Source organism: Ambystoma mexicanum, chromosome 9, assembly GCF_040938575.1.
Source record: "Ambystoma mexicanum isolate Mex_15411 chromosome 9, UKY_AmexF1_1, whole genome shotgun sequence".
Taxonomy (NCBI): Eukaryota; Metazoa; Chordata; class Amphibia; order Caudata; family Ambystomatidae; genus Ambystoma; species Ambystoma mexicanum.
This window is the reverse complement of record NC_090931.1, coordinates 284,871,114-284,897,414: the sequence shown is the minus strand read 5'-3', so window position 1 is coordinate 284,897,414 and position 26,301 is coordinate 284,871,114. Positions and strand designations below refer to the sequence as shown.

The window sequence follows — 26,301 nt, the reverse complement described above, 5'->3', positions numbered from 1 at the left end:
CTAACACACTTCATAGTAATTTGTACTGAGTCTAGCACTGCTAACTCTGTCTTTATCTGCCATTTTATTCAAGACATAGTTTGATTGTAATTAGTGAGTTGGCACCCCGTTTAGTGCGTCCTGAAGTAGACGTGTTCCCACAATCAGATGACAAGAAACTACATATCCCAGAACCCTTGGTAGTTCTCGCTCCGTATTTCTTTTGCAAACCAGGCGCGAGAGCGCCGGCGCAAGAACACCAAGCGGTCTGTGGTAGTCTGTGAAGGGCAGGAAGGCAGTAAGCGCCCTGCTCTCTTTCCACCGACGATCCGTTATGGGTATTGCAGAGGTCTAGGCAGCCATATCTGCAGTCAGAACCATCTTTGATAATAGTAAATACGCACTGATTGCCCTGCTAAGGTAAGCCCCCTTTCGAATGGATTCTATCCTCCAACGTATTCCACATCTTTGACCTGTAAGTCCAGAGCTGTGCTACTTTGGAAATTTTTTGGCAGATGGCATCCTGCGTCGATGGAGTCGGGCGCCCGTAGCCTCAGTTCCGTTTTTTACGCAAACGTGTTTGCTTTGAGAACTTGGTGCGCCTTGTGTATTCTTCGTGAATATGTCTTCTTCATCTACCCCTCCGACTCTGTGGTCTGGCTTTAAGACTTGCTGGGACTGTAAGTCCAAGATGTCGATTACGGACTCCCACTACATTTGTTTGTGTTCTCTGTGCGAGAGTCATGACACCGACAACTGTTCGAAATGCCAGTCGCTGACTGCGAAGTCCTTGCGGCAGCGTAAGGGGAAGTTACAGGTAGGTCGGGGTACTAAACCCAATAAGTCCCAAAAAGCTGTGAAAGGTATGTCCACCGACGATTCGAGGGGTTTACTCGCCTCGTCCGAAGGAGTCCCTGGGATCTCGGTCCTAGAGTGGGTCCCGCCACTAGTCCTGGAAGCGGCGTCACCGGTTGCTGTCCTCGTCGGAGGATGGCACAGCGAGGCAAGTGGCTTGTCCCACGAAGTCCTCGACTCCCGAGGAATGGGAGGCCTTCCGGGAGCAGATGCTGGCTATTTCCCAATCCCAGGGCACTGTTCCGAAGGCGCGGACGGAAGAAGCCGGCAGGGAACAGTCTCGGTCCGATGCTCGGGTACCTTCGGGCCCGGGTCCTCAGCGTGATAAACATCGGGCACCGTTGAGGTCCTGTTCGGGCAAGGCTCCGGTTGATCGCCAGAGACATGCTAGGTCCAGGTCTTCGTCGCAGGTGAAACCGCAGAAGTCTGGTAAGGACTCAAGGTTGCGTCGACTTAGTTGGCGCCGTGTTCGTCAAGTACGGCTGTCGGTGCTTTGCTTTCACTCCAGCCCTCAGTGCCGTCGGCACCATTGTCACTGTCGGCGCTCTCGACGCCTTCGGGGCCATTTGGCCGGAATTTTCCGGGGGCGGTCCCTGGTACTGTGGATCCTCCAGGAAAGGGTAAAGCCAAGACGGGACAGCCTTTTGTCGACTCCAGGGCCAATCCTGTTCCTAGGCAGGAGTTCTTTCAGCCTTTGGATGATATCTTTGAGGATGAGGAGAGGTCAGATTTAGAGTTTGACCCTGTTGAGGCTCCTGTCTTTTCCAGAGACAGTCAGTTGGAGGAGTTAAGGCAGTCCTTGCATGATGCCAGTGGCCTGGACACTTCTCCAGAGGTGGAGTTTTGCAGGCCTGATCCTGGGGCTCATGCTGAATCCTCCTATAGGAGATTGATGGCTAGAGTTACTGAGTATCTTGGTTGGTCCAGTCCTCCAGTGGCATTTGTTCAGGATGACCTCACTGATATTTTGGATCAAGGTCCGTCCACTGACCCTGTGTTGCCGTTTCATTTGACTTTGCAAAAAAAGTTGGCGGCTACTTGGCAGACCGCGGTGTCTCTTCCTGTGTTTAACAAGTCTTTAACTAAACAATACCGCCCTTCCAGTAGTGACCCCAGCTATCTTTCTTTTCACCCCACTCCCGAGAGTTTGGTGGTTCAGGCGGCTACGCCCAGCTTGAGGCAGGCGGTGTACTCTACCATCCCTCCTGATAGGGACAACAAACGCTACGATGGTTGGGCACGCAGGGTGTTTTCTGCAGGGAGTATGGCACTGAAGTCAGCCAACTCCACTTGTGCCTTGGCAAGATTTTCACACACTCTGGGGAATTGTTTCTCTAGCGGCTGAGCATATTCCCGAGTGGGAAGAAAGGGATGGGTTCCTTGCTCTCATCCAAGATGGCAAGGATGCCATGTGTGAATCCCTTCAGTTGGGGTTGGACACGGCCGACTGTGTTGGCCGCTCCATGGCTGCAAGCACCGTTATACACAGGTTTGCGTGGTTGCGGAAGTCTGGTTTTGCTCCGGATGTACAAGCCCGTCTTCTGAACATACCTTTTGATGGCTTGCATCTGTTTGGCAGCAAGGCTGACAAGAGCTTTGAGAGGTTGCAGACCTCAAAAGCTGCTGCTAAATCTTTGAGCGTAGCTGTGCATCAACCTCTGCCTTTTCGTCCTAGGGGATATCAGTGGAGAGGAGTTTCCTTTCGTTACTTTCGTTAGAGGACGCGTGGAGCCGCCAGTCAAAGGGGTCAACATAAAAGTACCCGTGGTGGTCCGGGAAATAGAGTAGCCAAAGCCGCTCAGGCAGCTGCCTCGTTGCCTTCAGGTGCTGCTGCAGCCACTCCAAAACAGCTATGAGGCCATGTTCCATTGTTAGCCGGTTGGGGGCAGACTGTCTCAGCATCTCAAAGAATGGGGAGCTATTACTTCGGATGCGTGGGTTCTGGATACAATAACCCACAGCTACTGCCTTCGCTTCCTAAAGCAGCCTCACAACAATCCACCAGGGAGTCTCTTTGAAGCTTCCGGAATCCTCTCCTTGTGCAGGAAATCTTGATCCTGCTGGAGAAAGGCGCTATAGAACTAGTGCCTGTAGCGGAGAGGAACAAGGGATGGTATTCTCCATATTTTTTTATTCCAAAGAGACGGGGGACTGAGACCCATCTTGGACTTGCGTTGGTTGAACAAGTTCCTCAGGAAGGAGAAGTTCAAGATGGTCACTCTATCTCAGGTCCTTCAGGCCCTTCAACTTCAAGATTGGTTGGTGTCTCTGGACCTACAGGATACTTACTTTCATGTGCCGATTTATCCCAAGCACAGAAGGTTTGCGGCTGGCAGCTCACACTTTCAGTTTCGGGTCCTGCCATTCAGATTGACCTCCGCCCACAGGGTCTTCACCAAGCTAATGGTGGTGGTGGCTGCGTTTCTCAGGTGAGGGGGGGGTTTCACGTCTGCCCCTACCTGGACTGGCTAATCCGAGCACATCCTCCCGAGCAAGCTCAGGATCATCTCAGCCTCATCTGCCTCTCCCTCCACAAGCTGGGCTTCTCCCTCAATTTCAAGAAGTCACATCTGACACCTCAACAGCTCCAGTACATCGGGGCTGTGTTGGACATGTCCTTGGGCAAGTGCTTGCCTCCCAAGGTGAGGCCTCATCGCATTGTGCAGATGGTGCACAAATTTCAACATGCCCAGCGTCTTCTGGCTTTCGAATTCTTAAGGTTGCTCAGCTTCATGGCATCCTGCATTTTTCTGGTGCCAGAGGCCAGACTGAGGATGAGATCCCAGCAATGGGTCCTCAAGATGCAGTGTTCACAATTCTCAGGCAAGATGTCGGATGCCGTTCAGACACTCTCGGTCTCGCAGGATCTTCTGTGGTGGGCCAACGAGGGGAATCTGATTAAGGGGGAGCCGTTTTGGCAACCATGGCCGGAGGTGACAGTAGTGACGGACGCTTCCCTCACAGGATGGGGAGCTCATGCCGACGATCTGACCGCCAGCGGTCGTTGGTCTCCATCAGAGTCCAAACTCCACATCAACCTGTTAGAGCTGAGGGCCATCAAGCTGGCCCTGAAGGCTTTTTCTGCCGTCTGTGCGGGGGAAAAGTGTCCTGATCATGACGGACAACACAGTTGCCATGCATTACCTCAACAAAAAAGGGGGGGTAGGGTCACTCCCATTGTGCAGAGAGGCGATGCAGCTCTGGTTCTGGGCAATATAGCAAGGAATATCACTCTCGGCAGTACATCTGGCCGGAGAGGGGAATGCGGCAGCAGACGCTCTGAGCAGGCAGAGCACGGTCTCTCGAGTGGGAGCTGGCTCAGGAAGTCCTTCTGGAGATCTTCTCCCTTTGGGGAACCCCACAAGTGGATCTCTTCGCGACCAGTGCCAAACGGAAGTGCAAGAGATTCTGCTCAAGGGAATTTCCTCCAAGAGGAGGCTTAGGAGACGCATTTGTTGTGGATTGGTCATTCCCACTTCTGTATGCGTTTCCTGCGGTCCCCGTCATTCCTAAAGTATTAAGATGGTTGCGGAGGTTCGAATCCCACATGATCCTCATTGCTCCGGATTGGGCCTGGAGAGCGTGGTACCTGGACCTTCTAGAAATGTCCATCTGCTCTCCATGCAGTCTTCCCTACCGAGAGGATCTCTCTTTCTCCCTCTCCCTCTCCCTCTCCTAGGAGGTCGGGAGATTTGGGGGTGTGTGCGGTGAGGGGGGAATGTTGGGGGCCTGGGGGGGTTGGCTTCTCCATCCAGAGGTGAAGACTCTCAAACTTCACGCTTGATATCTGAAAAGTTGAGATATAAGGATTGGGACCACCCGGATGACGTGATGGGGGTGTTGCTTTCGGCAAGGCGGCCGGCAACAAAATCCCTGTATCATTGGCGTAAGTTTTGCGACTGGTGCAGAGGACACAATGTTGACCCTTTTCAGAGTTCCATTCCCATGGTGCTGTCTTTCTTGCTTTCTTTGGCCCACGGGGGTCTTCAAGTAGGTACCATTAAAGGTTACCTGGCAACGCTGTCTATCTTCAAGCGCTCGTCTGAAGAATGTTCTTATTTTAAGATTCCTTTGATTTCCCAATTTCTAAAAGGTCTCACTAATGTGTTCTCGCTGTCCCCGTTTCAGGTGCCGGTATGGGATCTGAATTTGGTCTTGAAATTCCTGATGGGTGCTCCATTTGAACCCTTGCACTCTTGTCCTTTCAGACTGTTGTCTTTCAAGACCGTTTTCTTGGTTGCGTTTACATCCGCTCGCAGAGTGAGTGAATTGCGGGCACTTTCATCTAAGCTACCCTTTAGTGTGTTCCACAAGGATAGGGTTGTACTGAGGTACGGCCTTCCTTTCTGCCTAAGGTAGCGTCTGAGTTTCATTTAAGGCAGAAAGTGGTACTTCCTGCTTTCTATCCTCCTCGTCATCCCGGTAAGGTAGAGGAGCGACTCCATAGGTTGGACCCTAGGAGAGCTCTGAGCTTTTATATTTCTAGGATGTCCAGGGTCAGAGTGGGTGATCAACTCTTTGTGGGGTACGCTGGACACTGATTGGGCCAGGCTGTTACCAAACGGACCTTGTCCAGGTGGATTATCCTCACCATTACTGAACGTTACAGATTGTCCGGTAAGGACCTTCCTGAGGGGTTGCGAACTCACTCATCAAGGGGCGTGGCTACTTCCACAGCCCTACAGCAGGAAGTTCCTATTAGGAATATTTGTGATGCAGCGACATGGGCATCTATCCACACCTTTGTCAAACATTACTCCCTGGATGTGCTCCATGGTCAAGATATGGTCTTTGGTAAAGCGGTTCTTTATTCTGCCATCTGATTGGGTATTCTAAATTCTTCTCTCTCCTCCATTTTCCAGTACTGCTTTGGGAGTCTGTCAAAGATGTGGAATACGTTGGAGGACACAATCCATTTGAAGAACAAGTTACTTACCAACTGGTAACCTTCTTTTGACTGGATGTTCCTACAACAAATTACACATCACCCTCCCAGCCTGCTCCTCTGGAGAATTTCCTATGCTATTGCAGCTTGTGTTCCCTCAAGGCTATGTGCAGTCAAGCAGGCATTGTGTACAAGCATGTCACACGTTATGGAGGAAAAAACATAAACTGAGGCTACGGGTGCCGTGCATCCTATTTATAACATCCGGTGATGTGGCCCTCGAAGGAGGCCTTTTGAGGGACATCGACCCGACGCCATCGACGCAGGATGCGCTCTGCCGCAAAATGTCCAAAGTAGCACAGCTGTGGACATTACATGTCAAAGATGTGGAATACGTTGGAGGAACATCCAGTTGAAAGGACGTTATCAGTTGGTAAGTAACTTGTTCTTCTGGTGGGAATATGGGTGGTTACATGAAACTGAAACTCTAGCCCTTCCCGTAAATCCCAGCAGGAAACTCCCTTAGAACCCCATAACACAGGGGCTGACTTCCAATCTCTGGACACACCCTCCCCCCTTGCTATGGCACTAGGTGAGCCTCTGTCCATACCGGAACGTAATGGCATTTTAGAACTCTATTCCAATTTAGAAACTGACCATGGCGGTCTTATTTTGCATCAGCCTGTATTCCCAGTTCCAGGGGAGATGCCCAAGTGTCAGGAAAAGCGTAGCCTTCCAATGGAAGCTGAGCCTAGGAGGCATTTTCTTAGATCTAAGATCACCCCAGTCTCTGCCTTAAAGATATTAATGCTGAACACCAGGTCTTTAGTCAAACGCGCTGTGGAAGTAGCCACATACTGTAGAGCTGGAAATCGACATTTGTGCCATCACAGAGTTGGGGCCACGATGCAGCAGGCCCCTCCTTGGGTCTATCTATCCCAGAAGGATATAGCATGTACAGTCAGGACAGGATGGGGGGGAAACGGGCGGTAGGTGGGGTAGCCTTAATTTTTAAATCCAACCTTGTTATATGGGAAGTAAACTGCCAATCCATTGTGGGGACTGAGTCGAAACTAGTTAAAATAGGGCTTAATGCAGAGTCCACCATCAATCTCATTTTGCTTTATAGACCCACCCCCCCCCGCCTCAGCAGAGGACTTTACTACTGTACTTTCTAATTTCCTCCTTTCACTCCTTAAACCCAAGACTAGATTTCTAGTATTGGGTGATTTTAATCTTTGGTTAGGGCATGCATCGGATGTTATGGCCACAGATTTGGAGACCTCACTGGTTAATCTGGGCTTGGAATAGAAGGTCCACAAACCCACCCACTGCAAGGGGCCCACTCTTGATTGGGTAGCTACACTTAATATTGTAACAAAGGACTTTCAATGCCTTGCCTGCCTTTGGTCAAACCACTCCTTTGTGCATTTCACAGTGCAATGTGAATTTCCAATATAGTTATTTTTTATATTGGATTTGTTTTTAAACCTTTACAAATAATTTTTCATTATGCATATTTCAAAACAGTATGTTCTCCATAGACTGAAAACAAGATTTCTCTTTTGCTCAATTACAATCAGAAAGGTATGAGAGTCTAGAACAATTACATAGTTACAGCACTGAAATTTAGGCAGTAACCTCATGCAAAAATGCAAACATTTGCAAGATTGAAGAAATGCAAAGTATACTACATAGACCATGTACAATTATTTTCAAATGGAAATGGAGTGCTCCCTATGTCTCAAACAATTAGTGTTTCCTAGTTAAGATTCAAGCGCAATACTTCTTTCAATGTGCAAAATGTGCAAATTTACAAAAGTGCAACTGTCATTATTAAAATTCATCCAAAGTATTAAAATTGAATGTTATTACAGCAAGAGTAGATTTTCCACCTGATTAGAACCAGATTGATATAAAACAATTTTAAAAAGCAATATTAAGCAAAGTCATTAAAAGAGAAACACAGTTATTGCAGTTATTCATCAATTTTCCATAGGAAAGGGTTAGTACAAGATGTCAAATTTTGAGTGATATCATTTCTGTGATGTTGCATTTCACACAATGCTTTCTGCTAGCCTTTATCCAAATCTGAAATTTGCAAGACGTCAAGCATGCAAATTTTTTCAGTGCACTCTAGTAAACACAATCTTAGACCAGTTACAATCGGCCTACATAGAATGGCAAATAGCTCAGTTTAATTTGTTCACTTTTTGTAAACTCTACTTCATGTTAGTTTGCGGACATAGAATGATATAAGCAGCATTAATTAAATGTCAAGTATATATTCGCAACAGCTCATGAAATTGTTGATCTCGTTATGATTATCCGCTATCTAAGATCGTTGCTCTTCTTCCTCTATCTGTTTAAGCAATATAGTCAAAGCTATTATCAAAGAGATATTTTCACCCCACATTAACCTTATCCATACCCATTCTCTCGATTGATCGGTGTCTCTCATGATCCATTTACCAAATGATTTCATACTGGACTGTTCACATTTTGAACAGAAGAGAACAAATGTTTCCAAGTTTCCTGTTTGACATTTTCAGTGCAGAACCGACATTGACCTGTATTCACTTTCTCAGGTTGTTTGTTCCATTTATGGCTCCGCTGTTGAGTGTGAAATTGATTCAGACAAAATGGGAGATATAAATCATGGGCCTTTTCGCATGGGAAACATAAGAGAGATTTTGCTCTTGGTTTTCTTTTTTTGGCGAATTTCACATATTCGCTATACGTTTTGTAGGTGTTATTGGCCTCAACCATGACAGCTCAATCTAGTTCAAAGTGTTTCTTTTTAATGTATGGGAGTCCAGAGACAAGATCACCTGGCCTTGCATTTATATTTTTTAGTAGGTTTGTCACCCTCTTTTCAAACCTCAAGATGGATTTAGGGTGACCTTCCTTGAGCATTTTCTGTAAATCTTGATACATTGAATTATTCGGGGTATTCAACATCTTGGCATAGCTGTTAAGCTTGCGGCATTGAAATTTGGATGAAAGAGAGCTTATCCTTAGCTCGTGCCTTATGATGTAATTGGATATTGCCAGGGATAAGCCCAAAACCTGTTTCCATACCTTACCCTGGACTCTATCCAGTATCTTATCTATGTTCAACAAGCAAACGTCCAATCCATACAGTATTATGGGTTGAGCTTTTAATGTATAGAATTCTAGCCCTGGCATCCAGGAGTATTTACAAAACTTTCTTATGATTTTCAGCTGTGATAAGTGGACTCATTTTCTGGTTGATGTTTAATTCCCATGTACTTTTTGAGGTGCTATCAGAAATAGTGTATTCAAGATATTTTAGTGTGACGGATCTTTCAATTTGTGTATCTGCAATGATCCATTTGCTTATTTTGGTTCTTTTTCTATTAGGAAAAATTATTAAATTTGATTTGGATGGGTTTACCAACAGGTTGTATTTGGACGCATAGATTTCAAATTGAATTATTTTGTTCTGTAGCCCAAGCTGATTCCAGCATTGTGGTACACGAGGTACCCCCTTCTAAGATGGCCATCGCATTTTAGGCTAGTTCCGATCGGTGCCTGACCAGGCACACAGCAGCAGTCTTGGCCCTCCCTGATTGGCCATTGCAACTACAACTCCTGCCATTGGTCGCAGGCAGGCGAAGCCGACCCTCTCCATCCAAGGCCCTCAAGGACAAGGCTGGTGCCTGTTCTCAGCCTGTTCACTGCCGACTCTGCCATCTGCCAGACCCCCTGGACCTCCAGACTTACCTGTTAAGGTAACATTGCGCCTGCAACATCAACTTTCCGCTGAGCCCACAACCCATCTGCCCCTCACATATCACACCGGAACGTTATCTCTTCTGACATTTGTAGTGCATCATCATCATCCTGCCTCTAACCTAAAGATATACTACTCTTCCAACCTATTGGCAGGCTCTATACATGACCTCGGACCCTGTGCCCTAATGCACCCCACTCAATGTGTGAGCTCAGTACTTGTTGGCCCCGTACTGTGATCTCGAACTTAGGCGCCCTGATGCACCCTTTTCAGTACATGTGTGCCCCCCATTGTGATTTCATACTCAGGTGCCTTGATGTACTCCAGTCAATGTGTGATCTTAGTGCATGTGAGATGTGTTGTGCCCTATGGTCGCTTCCTGACCACATTTGAACTGTGTTGTGCCCTATGATCGCTTCCAGACCACATTTGAATTGTGTTGTGCCCTCTGGTCACTTCCTGACCACATTTGAACTGTGTTGTGCCCTATGGTCGCCTCCAGACCACATTTGAACTGTGTTGTGCCCTATGGTCGCCTCCAGACCACATTTGAATTGTGTTGTGCCCTCTGGTCACTTCCTGACCACATTTGAATTGTGTTGTGCCCTCTGGTCGCCTCCAGACCACATTTGAAGTGTGTTGTGCCCTATGGTCGCCTCCAGACCACATTTGAATTGTGTTGTGCCCTCTGGTCACTTCCTGACCACATTTGAACTGTGTTGTGCCCTATGGTCGCCTCCAGACCACATTTGAATTGTGTTGTGCCCTCTGGTCACTTCCTGACCACATTTGAATTGTGTTGTGCCCTCTGGTCGCCTCCAGACCACATTTGAACTGTGTTGTGCCCTATGGTCGCCTCTACACCACATTTGAATTGTGTTGTGCTCTATGATCGCTTCTAGACCACACATGAATTGTGTTGTGTCCTATGGTCGCCTCCAGACCACATTTGAATGCGCTGTGCCCTATGGTCGCTTCCTGTCCACATTTGAATTGTATTGTGCCTACCTTATGTCGCCAACGCCCCTTATTCGCCATTCCTCTGCACGTCACCCCAGCCCTAGCATGCTACTCTGCCTTACCGTGATCATGTTCCCCTTTTGTGTCATGCAAAGCAACATACTCTGCACTGGCAATAGTTACATAGCCCACAAAAATGGTCTAGCCAGACTTGCCTGCCAAAGACATTACCCTATCACTTGCCCCACACCATTCCTGCCTACCACACCGGCCTTCCTCCCGGTATCACAATCTGCCTGTCCTACCTATGGCCATGCACACTCTTCTGATGTCCCAGCCAATATGTACTCAGATATCTCCAAGCGGAACCCTACTGACACGAGAGCATCATGCCCCACCCTTGACTACAGCACCTCCATAACCGCTAACCTAACTGTCTCTCGAACCACTACCTTCATCCCTACCGATCGGAACATTAGACTTGGTGCCAGAACCCACCACAGAACTAGCAAACGCCCAGCTAAACTACCCAATAAGACCAACAATCACACTAACACCTATCAATTCCACCCCTCCTATTCCAAAAGGAGCTCTTCTAAATGTTAGATCACTAGTCGCCCATTCCATAGAAGTCGCCAACATTATTCTAACTAACAACCTGGACTTCCTTGCTGTAACCGAAACCTGGTTGCATGATGCTGCTGTAACGCTCACCTGATTCCCACGGAGGCGCGGGTCTTGGCAGGAAGGTGTCTGTGACTCGAAAAGTGATGTGCATGACTCGATTGGCTTCTGGGGTCGAACCTCTTCGCACTGTGTGTCGAACTCGAAGGGTGAGGTTTCTGCAGGTGAAAGAATATGGGGGTTAAAGGTCTGGGTTGTTAAATGTCCCTCTCTCTCTTCCCAGCTTGTCTGTAGAGCCCCCCCCCGGTCAACGTGCTCACCTTAGATAGGTGAATGCTGGGCTCTCCATCTGCGTCTAGTGCAGGGTGCCGTTGCCAGTTCCTTCACTGGTGAAACATTGACCTCTTGACTTCAGAGGATGGTTACCGTCGTTGTCTGCACAAGCGGTAAGTTTCTGGACACCTTTTGTCTTTATAGTCTTTAAATGCGTGGCACGTTAATATTGAAGACTCTGTATAATGCTCTTCCCTTATGTATTGCAGGACTCTTGAGATGGAAGATGGAGTGAAGCGCCTGGAAATTCGTAAGTATGGCAAGCGCTCTAACTGTCTCTTTCCTTGCAGCTTAGTTCGTGTTAAAGAGACGCCGGAGTATTCGCAGGCGTTTGGTTGGGACGAGCGTGATGGGCGTGAGTAAATACCTGCTTAATGTCTTTTTCTTTGTCTTTACAGGCGACGATGCAGAATGAAGAAATCCGGAATTCACAGCGTGCCGGTAAGTGTAACAATGCTTTTGTCTTTGCAGGCGAAGATGCAGCGTGAAGAATCCGGAATGCACAGCGTGCCGGTAAGTCTAACAATGCTGTTGCCTTTGCAGGCGAAGGTGCAGCGTGAGACACGGCCGCTGCCGATGGATCAGGTGAGTAAGCACTGCGTGTAAAGTTCGTCTTGCTAACCTGTTGTTTCTTGTCTTTTGCAGGTGCTGATGTTGACTGGATACAGGAATGGTAAGTATAATTCTTGCAGGTTCAGGATCAAAGAAGAAAGGCTGGAACAGACTCGGTGAGCGTTCTGCTGCAGATGCAGAATAACGCGAAGCACGTTTCCTCTATCGGGTGTGGTTTAAATAGCCTTGGAGTGATGAGGTGTCTTCTTCCACGGCCCCGCCTAGGTAAGAAAAGAGTTCCAGTTTCCAGAAGAGTTCCAGTGCTGTATCCAGGGAGTGGAGCTGCCCCACCCAGGTAAGAAAGTAGTTCCTGTTTCACAGAGAGCTTCTAAGTGGCTGGTAAGTAAGCAGCATGGTCTGCTGCAGGTAAGTCCACGCAAGCACTTTCACACCAATTATGAGCCCGGCGCTTCCAGTGCCGGGACCTATGGTTTTGATGAGCCTGGTGCCACCGGCGCCAGGACAGGGTCCAAAAGGTCCCAGTAGGGACCGGCTGGTGCCTAGGATTAGAGTTAGGGGCCTGCTTCCAAGGACGTTGGGCTGGTCCTGGCTCCTTGGAAACAGTGATCATGACAGCTGCAGGACCATCTCTCACCCTAGCTATACCTGATAACTACACCATCCTCAGAGCAGATAGACCGAACGCTCGAGGAGGTGGTGTAGCTATCATCTTTAAGTCCTCGCTTGATATTAGACTAGCCTCCTCTCCTCCACTTAAATCATGTGAGCATCTCACAGTCAAATTACAAACTTCCCCTAAGAGCACTGCATTTAATTTACAGACCCCCGGGCCCACCTGGCTCATTTGAGGAAGACATCACCTCACTAGTTGCCGAAAGTTCCAAACCGTCAGCACAAATGATTATACTTGGAGACTTCAATCTTGGGTTTAATGACCCTCTCGACACCCCAGCCATTGCCCTGGCCACGGCATTAGAGGAGCATGGCCTCCAACAACTCTGCTCCAAACCCACCCACTCAAAGGGCAGAATCCTTGACTGGGTAACTACCCTTAACTGCAACATTACCATGAAAGATCCCGTACAGCTCATCTGGACTGATCACCACTTCCTCCCATTTGACATTAATACTGGCAATTTAGTGCATAAAAGGCCTGTTATTGCACCGTCCTGTCCAACCAGGAAAAAGAGTAACATCACAGCGGAAGCCTTAATACCCTTGGTGACCCCTACTCTGAACGCACTACCAGCTACAACTGACTTGAACCAACTGGTCAACGTCTATAATGATTCCATGGCCAAAGCCATCGACATTCATTGCCCCACTAAAAATGCGCAAAGGGAAACCAAAAGCGCACCTGAATACATGGTACAACCCGGAGCTCAAACTTCTCCGTCAACAAAAAAGTAAACTCGAAGCACTATGGAAATCAGTGCCTTCAGTAAATAACAGAACTAATCTCACCAATATCTCCACTCTCTACAAAAATGAGATTACACGCGCAAAGAAAGAATCTCTTAACTCCAGGATCTCTCAGGCAAGCTCTAGCACAAAGGAGTTCTTTAACATCCTAAAAGAATTAGAAAACCCCACTCCTCCCACTGATTCTTGCACTAATGATAAACCTTGGTGCACAGGGATCCAGAATGCTCTTGCTAACAAAATTTCAGGGCTCCAAACCAAAATTGACAACAAACGACGACTCACTCATGGTCCTACTTCCAGTTCCACCCCTCCTTCACCTACCGCCACTAGCTCGGGCTTTACTTTCAAAAAGGTATCCATACCGGAGGTACAAAAAATTATAGCATCTTTGAAACCCTCGAATTGCAAGGGGGACAGTTGCCACGCACAGATCATAAAAGATGCAGCCAGGGATCTCTCCTCCTTCATTACCAAATTAATAAACCTGTCATTCTCCAATAACTCGGTCCCTAGTAATCTGAAACAATCCTGGGTCCTACCACTACTAAAAAAAACCAACCCTCGACCCAGATATACCCACGAATTATAGACCCATTACCACCGTCCCATTCTTACTAAAAATTCTCGACAGAGTGGCCTATCTACAAATCCAGGATTAGCTCGAGACAAACCATTTATTAGGAACTCGCCAATCTGGCTTTCGACCACAACACGGGACAGAAACGCCCCTTGTTGATCTCAAGTGCCAGATAAACGAACTCAAAGATAAAGGTAAGGCTGCCATTCTTCTTCTTCTCCTCGACCTCTCCGCTGCCTTTAACCTGTGACCACAAAATCCTGTGCAACCATTTGTCATCGGCAGCACACTTCTCCCACTCTGCGGTCACATGGATCCAATCCTTCCTGGACAATAGGACCATGCGGGTCTTCTCACCCCTAGCAGCGGCCAACCCTATCCCAATTACTTCCGGTGTCCCACAAGGATCTTGTGTCTCACCTACTTTGTATAATATATTTACAAAGCCCCTATTCGACAAGCTGGACCATCTGTGTGTCACCTACACGAATTACGCAGATGACACCCAGATATTCCTCGCCCTATCCGGTAATTACAACTCGAACGCCAACTGGATCAATGAAGTCTTCTCCATCATTCAGGCATGGATGGCCACACATGGCCTTTGCCTGAATGATGACAAGACCGAACTGCTCCTTGTCGGCTCACCCAACACCATCCGGAAACTCTGTCCCAGCTACACCAGCTTCACCATTGACGGCAACACCATCGCCAAGAGTGTAAAAACCCTGGGTTTCTACCTAGACACGAATACCAACCTAGCCAAACAAATTAATATGACTCCCTCAGCCACTGCCTACACTGGTAAACTAATTAGGGCCTGCAGACCGCTGATCTCCCCCAACAACTGCCTCACTTTAGCCAGAGCACTCATTCAATCCAAACTGGATTACTGTAATAGCCTTTCTGTAGGCGCCAACAAAACGGTAATCAATAAATTGCAAGTTCTACAAAATAACACACTCCGTGCTGCCCTAAATATTCCCAGAAGAGAACATATCTCTGCTACAAGAATCTCATGCAAATGGCTCTCCATCCAACAAAAAATAGACCTAAAAGCCATATGCCTCACCTACAAAGCTCTTAACCACCTAGCCCTGCCCTATCTCACTAACAAATTTACATTAAGACAGAATACCAGAACCACTAGATCCTCTAATACATTACAACTGACGGTGCCCAAATACTCCTTCAAAAGAGCTGGTGGATCCAGCTTCCCAGCTCTAGCCTCACAACTATGGAACACCATTCCACTGGATATCAAATCCGCACCCACCTTCCAACCCTTCAGAACTAAGGTCATCACTTGGTTACTCAACAAATAACCAACCATGTATGTATGTATACCTAATGTACGAATGTATCCTTTATTATGTTTGCCTATTATTATCTATGCACTAACTGCTTTCTTGTCAACTATACATATGCCTCATTACTGTACTATTGTTCCCTACCGTTGCCTGTAACTTGATGTTCAAAGCGCACATATAGCCCTGGGTCAGGAGCGCTATACAAATAAATAAATAAACAAACAAGTAGGGTCAGGTCAAAGATCATCTGCAAAGCCCATCCAATGCAATCGGAGTGGGCAAAGTCTTATTGCAAAAATATTTGTTTGGTGCCATATAGAGTCCAAGTCGCAGAGGTACAGATTAAATGGTGTAGAGGCTAGATTGCACCCCTGCTTCACCCCTGTAAATGTAGGTATGGGCATAGTCGCAGCACCTTCTTGAGAGATTCGAACTTGAAAATTAGTGTTTTGAAGTAACATTACTATTAAACGAACCAACATGGGCGCCACCCCCATCTCAAGCATTTTGTTCAGAGTAGGTTTCTTATAACTGTCAAATGCTGCGGACATGTCCAACGAGGCCATGTAAATGGAGCCTGCTTTTGGTTGCTTGTAATTCTCTAATATGTGGGCTAAAATAGTTACATTAAGGGGGGTGCCCATGAACTTTACGGAAGCCGACTTGGAAATGTGATAGTATGTTGTGCTGCATGATGATAATACCTTGGAGGATGCATCCGTCAGTGCTATAGGACCAAAGTTCTCCGGCACATTGGGGTCCCCCTTTTTATAGATGAGAATTAAAATAGAACTGAGCCAAGATTCCGGAATTGTGTGTTTGAAAAATGTGATCACATTTTATTTTAAGAGTACATGCCCATAACTTGGGATCTGATTTTAGAATGCAAGCAGGAATACCATCTGGGCCAGCCGCTTTAGTGAATTTAAAGGTTTTCAATAGCCTTTTGTATCTCTTCAATCTTCCATGGGCACTTTAAGGGAGGTAAATTAGCAATATTAAATTCACCCTCTGTGTATTTTTTTTTGAAACTTTATTTACACATCCATAACAAATCCCAATACAATCGGCGTATATCAAATAACACATGAAAAAAAGCACAAGAAAAGCACAACAATTTACACAGTACTATGTACATACCGAGATATACAATACCCTAAATCCCCAACATCTCAAATACATCTCTCAATTACCCCCCCCACCCAACAACTATAATGTAAATTTAAAACGACTGCAAAAATCTACCCCATATATTCTCAAACAAAGCCAATTTACCAAGTCTCCTATACATCACTCTCTCCATATTTGCCAATTCATGCATCTCAGACAACCACGTCTCCACATTCAATGTCAAAGCATTCTTCCAGTTCCTCAATATAATTCTTTTACCAGTCATCGCCTCTCTGAACAACCACTTCTTCTCACTCTGAGTGAGATCATCCAAAGACTCATCACTCCCCAATATGATCACAATAAAATCCAAGACCGGGATACCAACAATCACTTCATCACACACACACACGTCCAATCTCACCCCTAAAGAGTCTCACCAGCCTACAATCCCATAGCAGATGTTCCATCGTACCAATCTCACATGAACATCTCCAACAATCTGCACTCCAACAACCCTCTGTTACACATTCTCTCAGGCGTCCAATAAATTCGATTAAGAATTTTAATCTGTCTCGATCTTTCCGTGAGTCCCAGCGAGCACAACTTCACATTCATACACATGTTTTGCCATAAACCCTCTGTGATATCCAATCCGATTCTCCTGCCCCATTCCTCTCTTAAAGAATCATTCCCCTGATAACACGACACAAATGCTTTACACAGGCGACTGGCAAGTCCCCCACCCGAACCCACCAAATTCCTTGCAAACAGATCCAATGCAATTTTCCTCTCCAAATCCACAACTCCAATCGCACGTTTAAGCTTCATAAAAGCAGAGGGTCTAAAGTTTTCAATACCATATTGTTGCTGCAATTCCCTTGCATTAATCCAACGACCATTTGTAAACAGATCAGCAACCCACCTCGCCCCACCCAGAAACCAATTTGCCCAAAAGACCACCTTGCCATATATTTTGATAGCAGGATTTAGCCACACCAAGGCGCACCGGGCTCCCTCAAAGCATCCACCTTCAAATAACGACACAAGCCCTTCCAGGCGCTCCTCATGTTATCCATCAGCAAATCATGTCCACAACTCTGTCTAGAGACCGAAGTCAACACAGCTCTTGGAGTAAGAGGCCCATGGAAACTGGTTTCAGCCTGTACCCAGACATCCTGCAAGTCCTCCACAAATGGAACCAAAAATTCTGAAAAGAAAGCCAAGTGGTATGCCCTGAAATTCGGCACCCCAAGACCACCCCTATGCAATGGCAATAGTAACTTCCACAACTTCAACCTCGGGGGCTTCCTATCTCACTAGAACTCCTGCAGCATCCTGTCCAACTCTCTCCAAAAAGTCTCAGAGAACCTCAAAGGGACCATACTCAAAACATAAGTAATTCTCGGGGTAGATATCATCTTTAAGGCATTCACCTTACCCCACAAATAAAGATTCAAAAGACTCCATCTCTCAAGGTCCGTCCGCAAACCACTACACATGACCCGCGCATTTTCCTTAAACCATGTCCCCTATCTCTGGAGTAAGCCAAACCCCTAAGTACAACAATTAATCTGGACACCACCTGAAGCCCAAGTCCACCACAAACCTCCTATCAACATAATGTGTCAAAGGCATAATCTCTGATTTCATCCAATTAATTTTGTATCCAGAACAATGATGAAACACTCTGTATTTTAAAGGTAGGTGATATTTTTGCAAGATTAAGTGGTGCCATTGACGTGCCGTTATTGATGTAGTAAACACATTTGTAGTTGTAACCGTGGCCGCTCTCAGGAGTGTCCAGACATTTTTAAGAGTTATTTTTACATAAATTGGCAATACATTTTTGATTGTCTGCATTGTGTAGATGATCTTTAAGGATTTTTAATTTGTTTCTGTATGACTGAAATAAACGTTTTTTAGAATTCCTACAATGCCAATTTGAAAGAATGTTTGTTTACTCTTTTCATGTTTGAGATTTGCCACTTACATATTGTAGGAGTGAGTGTGAACTCTAAGTTTGTCTTTTTCTCTGTTTGCAAGTTTATTCACCTGAATTTTTATTACTGACGCGTTCCATGCATCTAAACATTCACCATCTTTCCTGCTAGAGTTTGCGTCACTCTGGTGCATAATCTCCCTACTTACTCTGTAAATTAATTCCTGACAGAGCCTCGGATTCCATTTCATGGAAATGGAGTGCCGATCAACTTCCGTCATCACCAGTGATGGTTCAATTTGATACGTATTAAGTGAGTTATTTATGTTTAAAGTTATAGCCTTATGATCCCCTAAGTGCAAGTTTTCAACTGTAACCAAATCAGACTCCACGCAATTTATCAGACACAAAAAATAAATCGATATCAGAATATGACCTGCCACGTTGCCACGCACATGTGTGAAGCCTGTAAGTGTGTTAACTACGTGCATTTCCCAATTTTCTAGGTATTCACACAACTTTTGACCCCTCTGTTTTAGCAGGGTTTGATTTTTAGATGCGGATGACCTCCGTCCGATTTTAGAATGATAAATACAGGAGGAGTTAAAATCGCCTCCTAGGATGATATCTGCATTCGGAGAACGACAGAACGCCTCTTCTAATAAGGTATCTAATTGCTCGCATATCAAGCTCCTAGGGAGTTTAAGCTGGTTCCAATATATGCATATTATATATACCTTTGGCTTTTGGTCGTTAGGTCTCATTTCTATTGCCAGGAGTTCATCCAAACTTAATATCAGGGTGGATTTGGCTTTCAAATTGTTATTTGCTAAAATTGACAATCCCCCTGATGGTCTTCCTGCCATTACAACTTTAGCAGCATTTGTGTATGTGTTATAACCAGTAATGTTAAAATGCTTGGTTCTCATAGTTTCTTGAATTAATAAAATTGAGGGCTTTGAGTCAGGAGTCATGGAATTTAACCTGACAAGTTATTATATCCGCATGAATTCCACGATTGTATGGCGAAGCTTTACTGGCTACAGTTTTAGGGTGGCTTTTTGTATTTGTAAAACACTATTCATTAGTGGTTCCAGCCAAGCCCAATCCTTGACTGAATTGGCTATGGTAGAAAGCTGTGCCATCAATTACGGATTTTGCTTAACGGTTGCTGCAGTTTGGAGTGTCTTGGGTTGGTTTGGCAGCTCTATTCGGGTTCCACAGTCTCAACAAACTCAAGTGCATTTGCTTTAGAGTTAAATAGAAACCGTGTTTAAACCCAGCTGCACCAAATCTGACCTATGGTCCCATAATAGTTTCGTCACTGTATGAGAGTGAAGACCACAAATCATTCGATGGTTATTACTACCATGAAGAGTTATCCAGTCCATAGCTTCAGAAATTAGCATTCTCAAAAGTTGATTTAAAAAAAAGCTTTATATCATGTACGTGCGGTTTAAACGCTGGCTTCCATTAATTGCAGGGTCACTTAACCACCCCATAAAATTTGGCAGTTCAGATGACAATTTCATTGGAATGCCTTCATTTGAGGACATGTTATTTGTTTTTGCGTTTCATCTGTTCCCCTTCCTTTGTTTTCATCTCCTTCTAAGGGCTGGTCCTGCATATCATTTAGTTCTAATGGAGCCTGTGACCGCCCCTGTAGGGTGAGCGTGACATTCTGGTTGTTCGCTTGCCAAGGTGGCATCATTGTCCCCCTATGCCATTTTGTGTTCAAGTTCATTGCTATGTGCAGAAGGATTTTCTGTATTAGAATCGCTTTTACCAGATGTTAGTTTTACTTCATGGCCTTTGCCGTCTTATTGGAAATTAATGGATAGAATTTTGATAGCTGAGATTCTGTTTATTTTTATTATTTAGTAAGTGTTCTGGAACCAAAATCAAGTCAATAGATGTTCCTTTGTCAAGCTGATTTTCTGGGGATTCCTTTTTAGGAGGCCTCATCTTGTATGTTGAGGTGTCTTTAGATGGTATCCTGTTAATATGCTTGAATCTATATGTTTTACCTTTTTTCTTGATATTTAGATATGATTTGGATTCTTCGTGTATTTGATTTAGATCAATTACCTCATCTTCGTTGGATAAGTTGCATATATTTTTAATATTTGAATTGTGCCCACTATTTTTTGGTATTACCTGTTTTTTTACAATCTTTTTAATCTTCTTTTTTGGGCTTTTGTTTGTGCTCGTTTCAACCTACGTGAGTATTGCACTTCAGTACAGCAACTTCACGTACTTGATTTTCCTGAAATCTATCCTAATTTTCCAACGAAATGGGACATAGTGCAAGATTATAGTCAATAATATCAGTCAGTGGGGACGGACTGTTTGGTGTTTCAAGAGTTGCGTCCGGGACCTTTTCATTGGGATCGGGCACTGATTGATTCAGACTTCCCTCCCTATGTGGATTCCCCTGTAGATTGTTTTATACATGACAGAATGTCTTATCGGTAATGGGCCAAAGTGTCGCCCTCCCAATTACGACGGCTGAAAATGCAGACTTTTTTTTTTTTAGCACCCCCCTTACACCACATATATATGTCGGGGTGGCTATATGATATAATATTAATGTTGGGCTGTGTAAAGGGGGTTTAAAAATAAAAAGTCAGCATTTTCGACCGTCGTAATTATGACGGTCGCAGTGATCACATAGATCCCCGTTATATGTTCCGCATTCCCTGTGATTGCTTGTATTCAGGTTGTGGAGGTGCCCTCATTCCTACTCTTGTCTAGTGTGGAGTTGCGAGGAGCGTCTACATATGATGTATGTGTGCCTGCAACTGAATCATTCATTTCTGTTTGAGTTGCTTTGTGTTTGGACGCAGTCTCTGTGTTGCTACTTGGGACCTCAAATGATTTCACATTCACATAATCACCATTCAAAGGACTTTTCTGATGTTTAGTGTATTCCTGGGCATACACAAAGCCCACCAGCTTGTGCAATTTCCCCATCATATCTGATATGGACCCCTTAATATTCCTTATCTCAAGATGGGTTAGGTTGAGGATACGCATCAAGACCGTAAACGAGAAGTCATCAGGTTCATTCTGGTCATGAGATTGAGTACTGATGTTATGCACAGTGCAGGGGGTTGGGACCGCGCTTTGTTGATATGAATCTTTTGGCAGTTCAAGTTGCGTATACACATTACTAATATTGCCTTTTATGTTCCTATTTGGTTCTATGTCGTTTAGAGGAAAGACTGGATAGCTGGAAGTAAACATTTGGTTTCCCCTATGATGCATTTTTCCTTGCAAATTTAAGTAGTCCAGGTGACTAGGGTGGGGGGGCTCAATTAAACAAATGGACTTCCTCTACATTGGGAGGCAACGGTGAAGCTGGTGTGGCTGGGCCAAGCAACACCCTAATTCGTTTCCTAATTCCGCTTGTACAGCCAGAGCTATTATCGCCACATCCGATATGTGATTAGTGAATCGTTCAGTACTGAATGCATGGATGGATGAGTTTGTGTGTAGAATTTAGATCTATGTCCGTGGTAGCTTCAGCATCTTCTAACCCATTTAGTGAATAATTTGCGGCATCAGCCAGATTACGTGACGGTGTGCAAGACTGCTTGTTAGTAATTGTCAGAGAATCAGGCGGCACACTCACTCTCATTGCCCTATTTTCCCGATGTCCTTTAGAGTCCGCTCACTCTATAGGGAGCTGTACATGCAGGTGTATCCGTGGGGTTAGGTTTTGACTCCCCAATGGGGCAGCCACTTGTAATTGTGAGGCTTCCATTTGGGAGTCACTATGGGATTTATCAGCTTTCCACTGCGTAGTCCCCTGACCATAATGGGGCGTCCTCTGACGCGGTGCACAGATGGTGTTCGTTGTGCACTAAGGATCAGACGGTAATTCCTGCGTTCGTACTACGATCACGTGCGAGTCGTTTTAGACAACACGCTTGTCTATTTCATTTAGCAAAGTGCTTTCGTACCATTGATGACATAAACCGTTTGTACTAAAATGTTTGTGAAGCTATAACGATCAATCAAGCTTGATTTCTGCCGCTTACCTTAGGGCAACAAGAGCAGCCCGCGCTGTCAGCTCCTTTTCTTTCTGTCCACCCAAGCTCGCCTCAGAGAGGGACAGAACCAGTGGCCAAAGACAAATACTGTTACACCTATAGGACAAAATGACACAGCGGGCGCCTCTTTGCTACCCAGAGCCAAACAGGCTCAACAGGCACTTGCAAGGGCACTTCCGCAGGGTGCGCACGTGTCTTTATGTAGGGTTGTTCTAACAGGGGGGCATAGCCTCTGTTTAAATACAAGAAAAGTGTGTGAATATGCTATATATCTAATTTAACACCACCTTAATCATAAGTACTTGTATTTGGACAAAGTTGCATTATAGGTGAGCATTAAGATAGTCTGTATGTTCAAAACACACGTTGTGGTTAATTTTGAGAATGTGGATCAGAACACGGGTAATACGCTCAGCAGTATCTCCCAGGCTCAACAGCACTTGCAAGGGCACTTCCAATTAAAATGAGAGGCTTGTTTAAACATAGTTTGTGTCCAGAAATCGGAGAAACCTGACATTGGAGCTTATTGAACCTCTGCTCAGCCTGGTTATTGCAGACTTATCCAGTCGGGATTCAGCAGAAGAGCTGTCAGATCTCTTCTCCTCATCTTTTCTTAACATCTCGAATACCTTTGCACCACTAAAAAAGAAAATTCGGAAAGAATCATGTAATTATAATACATGGTTTTCTCCAGAACTCAAGAAACTGCCGCTTAACGTCATCGTTTTTATGCGTGGACATCTAATCAAACTCCTCTGACCCTGGCAGCTTACAAATGGCAGCATAAATTAGCAATTTTTGATTTTTGCTGCTAAAAAAAATACCCTCAATTGTAGAATACAGAGCGCTCAATCAGAAGTGAAGGAGCTCTTTAAAATTCTTAAAGAGCAGGAAACCCTGCATATCCAGGATACTGGCTCTGTAAAAAAAGGATGTTGCTTGGTGCTTAGCCATTCAAGAAGCTATGCAGGGAAAACTTAATAAAATCAAGGTGGACATTGTCTTTTAAAAAAGGGGATCAATCTAAATCATCAGTGGTAAGGGCCCCTGCCATGTTGGTGAAAAATTATTTTATTCCACACTTCAATTTTGCCCCCATAACTGTATCAAAATTGTCCATTATTGTTGAACATCTAAAAGATACCATCTGTAAAAGTGACCCCTTTTTAGCGGTCATCATAAAATCCTGTCCTCCTATCCTGTTGGACGCTATTTGCAAATTTTCAGATGCGTCGTTCATAGAAAGTTCAGTACCGCTGGGGTTAAAAAAGGCATGGATAACGGCCATTCTAAAAAAGCCAGGATTATGTGCTGATTTGCCATTAAATTACAGACCCATCACAAACACCCCTTTTTTGCTCAAAATCTTGGATCGGGTAGCTTGCGTCCAAATCTCTGCCCACCATAACAAATATCCCATTCTCAATAAGTATCAATCAGGGTTTAGGCAGGGATTTTGGACTGAAACTGTTTAGTTAGAGTTGAAGTACAGATTATTAGATTGTATGGACAGTGGAAAATAATAGTCTCTTATGTTGTTGGATTTATCAGCGACCTCGACCTGGTGGGTCACTCCATCCTGATCACCAAGTTGAAGGCCGTTGCTAACTTCTCGTGTGAAGCGGCCCTACCGATTTTGTCGTTCCCGAGTAATCGGGAATGTCGAGTCTATTGTGAAGAGGCAAAAGCCCCTCCCATGATTCTAGAATTTGGCGTCCCCCAGGAGGCTTGCATTTCTCCATGCTTATATAATATCTTCACAGTACTTATTTCTTTTTTTTTTGCTCTTTTAGAACAGAATGGGATGGCGTTTGTGAACTACGCTGATGACACTGTGTGTCATCCCACTTACAGGTATTCATGATAAAGATTAAAGACAGAGCTTATGGTAGTGGGCACTCCTAATATGGTAAGGAATTTGGGAACTGCATGTGAGAGCTTTCGCATAGAGGACACTAGAATTACCACTCAAACCTGGCGTCTTCTTTCACTAGTACTTAAACATGAGAGCTCATGTTGGTAGCTTGGTCTCGTATTCCGCTTATTACATCAAATTCCTTGCTCATCTCAACCATTTATTACACAATCTAATGCCGAGACCATTGCTAGGGCCATAGTGGGTCCCAAAATCGACTATCGCTGCAGTCTGTTGTATGGCATCAATAAAGTGGACTGTAATCAGTTACAGATTATACAAAACAGTGCAGTTCAAGTGGTTACTGGAATCTTTTGGAAAGATGACGTCTCGGAGGCAAGACGTGGTCTGCACTGGCTCCCAATAGAATCGAGATTACTATATTGCCTTCTGTTAATAATTCACAAATGCTGATTGGGTAAAATGCCTTCCTGATCTACAAGAACTGCTCAAGGAGAAAACACACACACACATGAGATCTCTTAGATCCAGTAATACAAACCAATTGTCTGCCTCCCCCGTCCCCCAGATGTAACATCACTAAAGCCACAAAAGGAGCCTTTCAGAACACGGCCCCAAGAGCTTGGAATGGTCTTCCTCCCGATCTCGGAGGACTGAAGTCTACCGAACTCTTCAGGAAGAAATTACATTTATTTGCTTGACTTGCTCTCTCTTCTGGATTCCCTTCATGATTCTGATTTGTTTGTTGATCGTTTTGTGTTTTTTGCACCCTTAAGCCTTCAGGTCCATGGTTTGCGCGGTATAAATAATGAAAGTAAAGTAGTAGGACCATGTCTGTATTTTACTGATTTCGCCATTGTTCTTTTTCCCCTGTGCCCTTTCCATTCAGCCTTGTGGCGCTTTGAAACACAATTCAGTTGTAAAATGCACCTAACAAATGCTCAATAAAATGGTCTTTGTTCATAGTTTACATATAAAAACTGAATTCAATTGCTAGTGCTGAAAATGGCTGACCGCAGCTGTATAGTTTTCTAAGTTCACATTTATGGCTACCTGTCTGTCTCCTGGTTTTTCTGTTTTTAAGGTTTCCTATCTAGGAACACTTTCTGCAGGCTCATGGATATATATTCTGTTGGGAGAAGATTGGAAAAACCCTGATCCAGATATATAAAAATGTCAAATTTTGTATGGTTCTTCATCAAGATATTTCTATTTACTGTTATTTAAGTTTGTTCCGAGATCCCACATGTGAGCTTAAAAATACGTGTATATAGGCACATTATAAATGCCATATCATATTTAGTGTTTATGAATTCAGTGTAGATAACTTGGATGAAAAACTGACTGTATGTTACTACTCCTTTCTTTGGGTGGAGAAGGTGTGACCAGCGATGGTGGCTCAATGGATTTTTTTACCCATTCACTTCCAGAGCTCCCAAAGCTGCCCGCCGACATCGCATTGTGAAAGCGAAGAGAAGCCACAGGGGTCATTAGAGCAGGAACGCAAGATAAAGCAGTACCTGGAAGACGAGCGGATCGCCCTCTTTCTGCAGAATGAGGAGTTCATGCGGGAGCTCCAGAGAAATCGGGAATTTCTTCTTGCTCTTGAAAGAGGTGAGAAACCTGGGAAGGTACCATTGTCAATTTCTTTCATGCTGGTACTAATATTATAACACTTTTTTTGTCACCATCTCCTCTGCTACACTCTGGACTCACTGGGAACGCTGTTGCTGCATCCTCCACTCGATTAATTTTAAATATTCTGATATTTCTTTGCAACGGCAACTGTTCTTGGGAACTGAGCAACCACTACCACCGCTGATTATCTCATCTGGCTTTCTGTAATGCAGGAATAGTCTGTCTCGATGCATATGCCTTTGAACATTTCCCATTTGTCACTAGAAGGCAGGAAGGAGATTGAATATTTAGCAGGGCATCTTTTTATTGTTTTGCCTTACTTTGTCACCATCCGTGTCAGTCAGTGCTTTAAAGAACCCCTGGGAATACCATCGTTGAGAGGTTACCTCTTGCATTACAAAC

The 26,301-nt window shown here is 45.0% G+C and overlaps 1 protein-coding gene across 6 annotated transcripts in view; it reads left to right on the top strand.

The window, feature by feature from the left end:
- The window catches only part of CUEDC1 (CUE domain containing 1), a 1,053,353-nt gene that overhangs the window by 755,391 nt on the left and 271,661 nt on the right, over positions 1 to 26,301 (top strand). For all 6 annotated transcript variants that reach the window (XM_069614650.1, XM_069614646.1, XM_069614649.1 and 3 more), the window contains one exon: positions 25,692 to 25,875. In XM_069614650.1, coding sequence (XP_069470751.1) covers positions 25,692 to 25,875 — 184 coding nt within the window. The remainder of the gene's footprint in view (positions 1 to 25,691; positions 25,876 to 26,301) is intronic.